Genomic DNA, 10,912 nt, shown 5'->3' with positions numbered 1-10,912 from the left:
AAACATTAGACTACAAGTGAGTGGGATAACTCAGGTGATCACAGGGGTTTTCTATGTGCCTGCTTTGAAGAACAATCTTCTAAGCATTGGTCAGCTTCAGGAGAAAGGTCTTGCTATTCTCATTAAACATGGAAGATGCAAGATCTTTCACCCTGAGAGAGGACTGATCATGGAGACTGTTATGGCTGCAAATCGCATGTTTATTATTGTTGCTCAACATCAAATCAGTGTCCAAGCATGCTTCAATGCTCTCACAGATGATCCAGTTCAGCTGTGGCACTGTCGTTATGGACACCTAAGTCTTGGTGGATTAAAGACTCTTCAACAGAAGCAGATGGTGAGTGGACTGCCTCAGATAAAGGATTTTTCAAGAGTGTGTGAGAATTGCATGGTAGGCAAGCAGCCGAGAGATCCCTTTCCAAAAAGGAGTACCTGGAGGGCTTCTCAAAGTCTACAACTCATTCATGCAGACATATGTGGACCAATAACGCCTGCATCCAACAGTAAGAAGAGGTATCTACTGACTTTTATTGATGATTTTACTCGCAAAACTTGGGTCTATTTCCTGGTAGAGAAGTCAGAAGCTTTTCGATTCTTTAAAGCCTTCAAAAGTCTTGTTGAGAATGAGACTGATGCAAGCATTAAAAGTCTGCGCACAGATCGGGGAGGGGAGTTTACATCTCATGAGTTTGTTGAGTTTTGTGTTGAGAAGGGGATTCAACGACAGTTAACTGCAGCCTACACTCCGCAGCAAAACGGAGTAGCTGAACGTAAGAATCGAACCATCATGAACATGGTTCGAAGCCTACTCACCGAGAAGAAGATGCCAAAGACATTCTGGCCTGAAGCAGCAAACTGGACAGTTCATGTGCTCAATAGAAGTCCCACACTTGCAGTGAAAAACAAAACACCAGAGGAGGCATGGAGTGGTACGATACCATCTGTAAGTTATTTCAGGGTTTTTGGGTGCATTTCATATGTGCACATTCCAGACAACAAGAGAACCAAGCTGGATGATAAGAGTATGAAGTGTGTGCTACTTGGGGTTAGCGAAGGGTCCAAAGCCTATCGGCTATTTGAACCAGTCTCACAAAAGATCATAATTAGTCGTGATGTTAGATTTGACGAGAACAGTAGCTGGGTTTGGGATGAGCATCATCATGAAGCTGTCATAGCAGATTTGGAATGGGATGATGATGAAGACACAACAAGTGAAGCTAATGATGTTGACAGTGAGGGAGGAGCTGAAGATGGATTCGATGGAGATGGCAATGATACAAGCAACAATAGTGGATCAGATGAAGTTCCAGAAACAAATTCATCCAGTTCAGAAGAAAGGAGACCAAGAAATCCGCCTGTATGGATGCGAGATTATGTGACAGGAGAGGGTTTATCTGAAGAAGAGGAAGCCACGGTGCATTTGGCTTTTCTTGCGAGTAGTGATCCAGTGCATTACAATGAAGCTGTGCGAAATGTCAAATGGAGGAAAGCTATGGATGTTGAGGTAGCAGCCATTGAAAAGAACAACACTTGGGAATTGACAGATCTACCTCAAGGGGGGAAGATAATTGGAGTTAAATGGGTTTACAAAACTAAACTAAATGAGAATGGAGAGGTGGACAAGTACAAAGCTCGGTTGGTGGCAAAGGGATATGCTCAAGAATATGGGATTGATTATGCTGAAGTCTTTGCTCCTGTGGCCAGGTTAGATACCATTCGAATTGTGATTGCACTTGCTGCTCAAAGGGAATGGACAATTCATCAAATGGACGTAAAAAGTGCTTTCTTACATGGGGAAATCAACGAAGAAGTATTCGTGGAACAACCACCTGGATATGTGCAGAAAGGTAAGGAGCATAAAGTTTACAAACTAAGGAAAGCTTTATATGGACTTAAACAAGCCCCTCGTGCTTGGTATAGTCGTATAGAAGCTTATTTCTTGAAGGAAAGGTTTGTGAAGTGTCCTCATGAACACACTTTGTTCATCAAAGCAGGAGAAGGAGGTAACATTCTCATTGTTTGTCTTTATGTTGATGATCTCATTTATACTGGCAATGATGAAAGCATGTTCAGTAAGTTTAAGCAGTCGATGATGAATGAGTTTGAAATGACTGATCTTGGTAAGATGAGATACTTCCTTGGAATTGAAGTATTGCAAAAACCAGATGGAATATTCATCTGTCAAAAGAAATATGCTCAGGAAGTGTTGGAGAGGTTTAATATGGGGAATTGCAATCCAGTGCATAATCCTATTGTTCCAGGAACCAAGCTAACAAAGGATCTGACAGGTGAGAGGGTCGACAGCACTTACTACAAACAAATTGTAGGGAGTCTCATGTATCTCACAGCTACTCGGCCTGACATTATGTTTGTGGTAAGTTTAATTAGTAGATTTATGGAAGGTCCAACAGAAATGCACTTGGCAGCAGCAAAAAGGGTTTTGAGATATGTAAGAGGCACGATCGGCCTTGGAGTTTTTTACAGAAAGGGAGAACACGCTGAGCTCAGAGGCTATACAGACAGTGATTATGCAGGTGACTTGGACGATAGAAAGAGTACATCAGGATACTTGTTCATGTTAGGTTCAGGAGCTGTGTGTTGGTCTTCCAAGAAGCAACCGGTGGTTACACTATCAACAACTGAAGCTGAATTCATTGCAGCAGCTTCATCTGCTTGTCAGGCAACCTGGTTAAGAAGGATAATGAAAGACTTAGGTCAAGACCAGCAAGGCTCTACAACGATTTTCTGTGATAACAGTTCAGCAATAAAGCTCTCCAAGAATCCTGTGCTGCATGGTCGAAGCAAGCACATAGATGTACGGTTCCATTTCCTTCGTGAGCTGACTAAGGATGAAATTGTGCAACTGGTTTATTGCAACACTCAGGAGCAAATAGCAGACATACTAACCAAGCCATTGAAGACTGAAGCCTTCCTGAAGTTGCGAGAGTCTATGGGGGTGTGTTTGGAATCAAATGTAAACTGATTGCTTAGCAGTCAGTTTAAGGGAGGATGTTAGAAGTAGTGGTTCTATCCACTACGTAAGTTTAGGGTTAAGTATGTAAGCAGTTTCAACTGCATGGCGAAATAAGCCCTAGAATCTAGGGATCAGTTTCTTTTTCAGACTTAGTCTTCTACCACGTTTAGGTTTATGTTCAACGTGGGCTGCATGTTTTCATTCAGTTATTGTGTAAGGCTTATTAAAAGCCTGTTGGTTATTCATTCTATATTAACGTAATTTCTCATAGCTTGCAAAAGATCTCGGCTGACAAAACTCGGATTCAACATGTTTAGCTATAATTTCATTTTCGCTTCCTATCGTGAGTGTTGTGTAGCTTATGTATGACTCTCGATCTACTTCAGGTGTACCATGTTGACCTCAGACAGGCAGCTTGGTTTAGTGCTGTTCCATGGAGTGTCATGGCAGTCATGGGATATATTGGTGGTTTGTGGTCAGACATATTGATACGAAATGGTACGAGTATGAATTGAATTTCTAATTGCTTATTGAATGTGAATATTGTTCCTTCTCTGCAGTCAATCGGTTTCGTTGGTCCTGGGATAGCTCTTGTGGGTTTAATTACAGCAAAAAGTCCAGCAGTTGCATCTGCTTGGCTTACGTTAGCAGTCGGGCTGAAATCTTTTAGTCACTCTGGTTTTCTTGTGAATCTCCAGGTTGGCATTAGAGAATGTTATTAAAGTCAACTATTTGATGGTAGTTGGTACCTAGAATTAATTCTTTATTTGTTTGGTGTGACTTAATTAATATTTTTTTTCTTTAACCAGGAGATCCAGTACTCCGGTGTTTTACATGGTATGTAAAATTAGAATAAATTTTCAGTATATTAATGCTTCCAAGGCGTTGTGAAATAACTTGTTAATATGGTAAAATTTGATGTTATCCCGTTATTTATTGTGTTAGGAATTTCAAATACTGCTGGAACATTTGCTGCCATTTTGGGAACAGTTGGAGCTGGTTTCTTTGTTGAACTCGTGGGTTCTTTCCAAGGATTTCTATTGCTTACATCGCTCTTATATATTCTTGCTGCCCTTTTCTACGTCGTCTTTTCTACTGGAGAGAGAGTAAATTTCGATGAACCTGGTAAGTATCATCGTTATCGATTCTTCAAATTTGATTTTCCTTCCAACCCCCTGCCCCGCTTTTAAACTTCCATTTGGTATTGTGGAGATTTGACATAATAACCAATTTGTTGCTTTGTTATACAGTTTAAGCATTTACATGGTTTTAAATTCCTAACATGTTGGCAGTTTTATATCCCTAATGAAATTGGATTGTGCATTGACTTTTGCTTGACAGTTCATGAATGATATTTAAAGGCTGCTGATGAAAGCATCGATTGATGATGACGATGATGATGCGTTTTCAACTGTAACTAACGGAGCAGTCATGGAATTGGACAGAACGTTGGAAGTCAGACTCGACGAATGGTACAGATCGTTCGAAGACATCCGTTGTACAGATAAATAACCTTTTTGTTCATTGTATGAATCCAAAGTGTGTAAAGTGGATTTTCTAGTAGTGTTCCTCTTCCTCGTGCGTCATGGTTTGTTTCAGGTGCATATGGGAATTCTGATTACCAAATTTTGTGAAAGATATGTGTAAATACGTTCCAGAGGTACGATGCCAGATTCTTTGTCCTTGTTTCCTCGTTGATTGATTGCGGTTCATATTATTCATCCAAGCATGAACGACTAACGGAAGTATTTCATCCAAATGTATGTCAATATCAGTCTTTGTCTTTTTGATATTAAGTAAAAAGTTGAAAGGTCACAAGCACATGCTGAAAATGATGATTTGAGCAAAAGAAAATTGATTTACGTGAATCCCATTTTCTCCTTTTTGCACTCGTTCATTTATTTATGTCTTTTAATTCTTTTTTAATTTATTTAATTCTACGGGTTAGAAAAAGAAAAGACAGTACATGAGAGGAGAAAAAGGAAGTGCGGATATAACTTCTCTGGATCGAAAGGGGGATGCAATCATGCAACAAGGCAAAAGCTTTCAATCAATTCAGGTGATGTGACCCGCCCTGCAACTTGGGTTGCCACTATAATCTGCAGCCTATTACAATATCCTCCAATTTTGACCAAATACTATTCTTCTTCTTTTTTAGGGTTAACACATCCAATTCTTCTACTGACCAAATCATAACATTTGATTAGGAGCAAATTCCAGACACGTCTCGAGTTAGACTTTTGACGCTGGTGAATTACACGATAGTGGTCAAAATGAGGCTTCCTGTATGAGTCTTCCTGACCTCTACGAGAGTGAATTGTCGTAATAAAGCTACCAACGGATCCCTTTTAAAATATTTAACTGAAAATGCTGTTGCTGATTTGTCCTCCATCAAAACTTGGGATGGCGACTAATCCACAAAGTCACTTGAATTAGTCTTACAAAACATAACATTAGTGGGAAAATCCAAAATTTAAGACTTTAGTAAACATTCAATTATATTATTAAATAAAATTTTATAGGTAGAATCATAATACAAGAAAGCTACTTGTAAACAACAAAGCCAAATGTTGATCAAAATTGCATCAGACGGCCAAAAACTCCATATCTTCTGGCAATGAAGAGAACACCAAGTCCTCATACTCCGCAGGCAAATCAGAGAAAGCAAATCGCCAGTTTCCGGTATGAAGATGGTAACAAGAACAAAGCTGAGCACAAAAGTCTTCCTGTCCTGAGGCATATCAAGGTTGCCATGAAGAAAGTTGCCGGGATTTTCACAGCTCTTTTCGGACAGCGAAAGGCCGCCTCAAAGGCTGCTGCTTTGATTGAAACAAGAAGAAATGATTCTCGAATCCGGGGGATTTCGTGTAAGTTTTTACTTCCATATTGGTTCTGCGCAGATCTATAATAAACATGTTCAGAAGTGCTTTTGGAAGAGCTAAAAGCGTTTTCGGATACAATTGGATTTTTATTGAAAATTTTGGATGTAATTTGAATAAAAGCGCCTTTGAGTATAAGTGCTTTCCATTGAAGCATTTCCAAATGGACTTATAATCATGTGTTTTGCAGCTTGGTAAATACCATATGCAGATGCATAGAAATTTTCAACTTGGTAGATACTGGATTCGTTTGACAAGTTAATTTTGAAAAAGCACTCGAAGTGCTTCCAGCAAGAAGTACATAGCAGGTGTTTTTAGCAGGAAACACTTCAAGTGCTTTTACAACCCAAAACATTTTCTTCAGTCATTTAAAAGCACTTGCCAAACGAACAGTGCTTTCAAAAATCAAAGATTGAGAAGTTAGTTTTGTTAATATTGTCCTATGCGCTGCAGCTTCAACTGATCGTTCGTCAGGGAGTGATACTAGGAGTAAGAGCTCGTCAAAGTTAAAGATCTCTCAGTCCGTCAGTTTTTCCAGTGGATTAATTGAGACGACGAACTTCTCTTACGAAGAGATTCTCAAAGCAACCGAAAAATTCTCTCCAGCAAATAAGATTGGTGAGGGTGCATTTGGAACGGTGTACAAGGGAAGGCTTGCAGATGGATCTCTTGTTGCTGTAAAGCGTGCTCGGAAGGTATAGAAATTTATGCCTCGTAATTGATTGTAGTACCTTTTACATTGAGAAACAAGCGGAATCCTTTTAATTGGTAAAGCATTGTTCCGACAATAGTTAATCTCATTTTCTATTAGCTTGCATAACGACTTAAAATTTGTGCAGGCTGCATCTGACAAGATCTTAGAAACGGCGTTTAAGAATGAAATACGTACCTTGTCAACGATCGAGCATCTGAATTTGGTAAGGTTATATGGATATCTGGAGCATGGAGATGAGCGGATTATTGTGGTTGAATATGTTGCAAATGGAACGCTTCGCGAGCATTTGGATGGTAAGTCTTATGAAAACTTAGTTATGAAACTCAATAGGGTTAGTCAGTAGAAGTCGGAGAGCATAAACAAATGTTAACTTTAAGTAACAAAAAGAGTTAGATAAATCGAACTAGAATGAAAAGTGATGGAAAATTTATGGTAAAGATATGATTCTGCTATGAAAAGAAGAGAGTATTCGATCTGGTTCGCCTTACCATGACTAGTGAAGGATCATTGGCAGTGTCCTGTTTCCTTTTTCCTTCAGTTGAAAAAATTAGCTTTTTAGTTGTCTGGTTGTGTTTTACATGAAGCTCGGAACACTTTTCCCGCCATGGAAGCTCTGTATTTTTCTTCTTTTCTGTGATAATTAGGTAATCCGAATATCATCAGAAATGGATTTGGATCCTCTCCTAAGCTAATGGAGAGGATCCTCATGACCAATCATCGTGGAACGGCTACAAACAGGGGTCTCTTTAAAGTTATAATGATTGTAGCCGTTGGATAAAAATCCAACGGCCCATGATGATTGGTCAGGAAGATCCTCTCCATTAGCTCAGGAGAGGATCCAAATCCATCAGAAATAACATACTACTAATCCAGAAATGTATATAAAAATAGTCCTCTTTTCATGAAGGTACAAATGGAAATGAACTTGAAACCGGAGAACGTTTGGACATTGCTATTGATGTGGCTCATGCAATCACCTATCTTCACATGTATACAGGTGTGTACATCATTTTCAATCCAAATTACTCGACCGATAAAGATGTTTTCATCTTGCTTCCCATTTAATTTGATTAGGCTATTATTGTTAAGGCATTTGACAACCTGAATCGTCTCATGTATTTGACAGATCCTCCGATAATCCACAGAGACGTAAAATCTTTAAACATCCTCATCACAGAGAAACTTCGGGCTAAAGTGGCGGACTTTGGGTTTGCACGATCGTCTGCAGACCCAAATGCAACTCACATTTCAACTCAAATCAAAGGAACGGCAGGATACTTGGACCCCGAGTACCTCAAAACTTATCAACTCACCGTAAAGAGCGATGTTTACTCCTTTGGTGTCGTGCTTGTAGAACTTATGACAGGAAGACGACCCATCGAACCAAAGAAGCCAACCAATGAAAGAATTACAACAAGATGGGTAAGAGTATATTCATTTTAGGGTTATTATACAAAATGGTTCCTGAGATTTGCATGATTAATAGAAATGATCCCTGATATTCAAAATCAATAGAAATGGTTTTTAAGTGTCCACCATCCATGATTTTGGTCCTTCCGTTAAAAACTCTTTGGGCAATTTTCAAAGCTTCATAACTCAATCGATTCTTAACCAAATTCAATCCGTAATATATCAAAATAAAGATAAGAAAGTGCAGAACAAGATTATACATATTTGGAAGCCCAATGATTGCTCGAGATGGCCGGAAAATAACCTGAAAGGTGACTGGTCCGAGGGAAAACTGGAAAACTCGACGGAAACTAGGTAAACTTTAAATGTTCAAAACTTCTTCAATACTCAACCAAATCGAGTGATTCAAAATGAAAATAATACTTCTTGACAAGACGAAGAGAATGGTATCTTTCTTTACTGCTAACTCGCCGTGGTTTGGCCACTTTCAAGCCTTTGTCCGACCAAACCACAGCGAGTTAGCCTTCGAAAAAGGTATCATTCTCTTCGTCTTGTCAAGAAGTATTTTTTTCGTTTTGAATCACTCGATTTGGTTGAGTATTAAAGAAGTTATGAACGTTTAAAGTTACCCAGTTTCCGGCAAGTTTTTCAGTTTTCCTGCGGACCAGTAACCTTTCAGGCTATTTTTCCGCCATCTTCTACACTTTCCTATCTTCATTTTGATATATTATGGGTCAAATTTGGTTAAGAAACGATTGAGTTGCAAAGTTTTGAACATTGCTCAAAATCATTTTTAACGGAATGACCAAAATCATGGATGACGGAATGACCAAAATCATGGATGACGGAATGACCAAAATCATGGATGGTGGACAATCTCAAGACCATTTCTATTGATTTTGAATCTCATGGACCATTTCTATTGATCATGCAAATCTCAAACATCATTTTGTATAATAACCCCTCATTTTAAGCATCTTGACATTACTAAACCGACACAAAACTGGAAATTTGTTGGGATGTCTGTTTCTATATGTTGCTTCGCGGTAAAATCTGCCCAGAGTTCCACCTAACATGATTAATTAGTCATTGCTCAAGTTTTGTTTTACTCTAAATCTCCCCGATTTATTGTAGTTCCGACATTCATCACATGTTTCTGTTAAACTTTAGACAATCTGTCACTCATGACATATTTCTATAGAGCATAAAGGCAAACCACATGAGTCTAGCTCTTGTAACATCCACCTTATTCCTCATTGCATTTACATGCGAAACATTCATCAAATGAAACCGCTACAGTTGCGGTAGATCATTTCATCCTCCTCTTCAGATGTCCTGTTCCCATGTGTTATAGACAAACATTCATCAAATGAAACATTAGCCTAACCATGTGTACATCTGCAGGCAATCCAAATGTTGAAACGAGGAGACGCGATACTTGTCATGGATCCAAGGCTACGGAGAAGCCCGGCATCAACGATGGTTTTGGAGAAAGTCCTCCTGCTAGCTCAGGAATGCCTTGCACCTCTAAGAAATTCAAGACCCTCCATGAAAAAATGTGCTGAAGTGTTATGGGAAATTCGAAAGGACTTTCGAGAAAAATCCCTCCCTTCTTCCTCTGATGTTCCTTTTTCTGCGAATTATCCCGTCAGAGATGCAAAGATGACTCGGCAGACATCGTTTGGGATTCAAGATGATGATTGGCAGAAATTTATCTCTGCCTAACTTATAAGAATTTTGAGTGAAATTATTTACAGAAAATTGTTTTCTTCTTCTATCCAAGTGTTTAGTTAGTACATCTATGTAAAAAAGAAACGTCTTTTTGTATATAACCCAATATTCAAATATTAAATTTCAATGGCAATCGGATTTTATTACGAACCAAAGTTGACGTCTAACTAGCAACTAATGCAAGATAAATTAACTTTTTAAGTTAAATTTGTAAACTATATAATATGTCATCAATAAAAATAAACACGTTAATCACGGAAAATCACTTTTTATGCTTCCAAAACCGATGGCGGACTTTTGGAAAAAGCACTTCACATACAACAGTGTTATATTGTACCACATCATTATTTTTTTTCGGTTACATCATATCATTATTCCATCGTAGTAAAACCATAACAGTGACATAATAAAATAGTGAAACTGTACTATTATCTCATTTTATCTTCTTGACTCTCTTTGTCATCTTGCAATTAAGAAAGTCAATAGCAACCTTTTATTTAAATATAAAAAAATAATGTGCATTACTTTTCATACATAAACTCATTTGGAAGTGCATTTAAAATAGCTGAAACTGTTTTTGATGAAAATATTTTTTAAATCAATCCTTAGTAAAAATGCAAGTAAACATGGAAAGACACTTGAAGTGCTTCAGACAAGAAGCACCATTTTTATGTGCTTCTTGCAAGAAACACTTCAAGTATTTTTGGAATCCAAATTTTTTTTTTTCAAAAACTCTTTCATTTTAAAAATATTTCCAAATAAGCTTATAAATGCAAAAGACGTTGCTTTGCTCATTAATATGCAAAAAATCTCATATTACATCAAATACGTGCGCGTGAGCGATTGTTATTAGCATAGCTTAACTTTGTTGAGCTTTGTCCCTAACCTCATGGAAGAGTTCTTATAATGCACACGTGATCCAAGGCACCTTGGATCAAACGAAGCCACGTGGCGTCCCTAACTAAGCATAGGAAAGGCAAAAGAAACCATCAAAATCTGATCTCCAATTGAAGCAAAGCTTGTCATGTGATTGTGCACCTCTCACTCACTGCCACACACACACCCGCCCACTTTTGGCTCCATTTTCATGTGACCGTTCACGTTCACGTTCACTTCACTCCACCAAAACAAATCACGAAAAAGAAAGCAAAATATATGAAAATTTAGGACCTCCCTCCTACAGTCTTCTTCTTCTTCTCCTCC

At 38.4% G+C, this 10,912-nt stretch overlaps 1 protein-coding gene across 1 annotated transcript; it reads left to right on the top strand.

Annotated features, from left to right (window-relative positions):
* Positions 1-5,505: 5,505 nt before the first annotated feature.
* Positions 5,506-9,855, top strand: LOC103963232 (calmodulin-binding receptor-like cytoplasmic kinase 2). Its single transcript, XM_009376020.3, has 6 exons — positions 5,506-5,841; positions 6,307-6,548; positions 6,693-6,861; positions 7,476-7,565; positions 7,695-7,990; positions 9,383-9,855. The coding sequence occupies exons 1-6, from the start codon at positions 5,592-5,594 to the stop codon at positions 9,701-9,703; spliced, it is 1,368 nt and encodes a 455-aa protein (XP_009374295.2). The 5' UTR covers positions 5,506-5,591; the 3' UTR covers positions 9,704-9,855.
* The last annotated feature ends 1,057 nt before the right edge of the window (positions 9,856-10,912 follow it).

The sequence above is a fragment of a genome, unplaced genomic scaffold, assembly GCF_019419815.1.
Source record: "Pyrus x bretschneideri cultivar Hongxiangsu unplaced genomic scaffold, Pyrus_bretschneideri_v1 Contig5, whole genome shotgun sequence".
Lineage (NCBI taxonomy): Eukaryota > Viridiplantae > Streptophyta > Magnoliopsida > Rosales > Rosaceae > Pyrus > Pyrus x bretschneideri.
The sequence above is the reverse complement of the archived record's forward strand: the minus strand, read 5'-3'. Positions and strand labels throughout refer to the sequence as shown.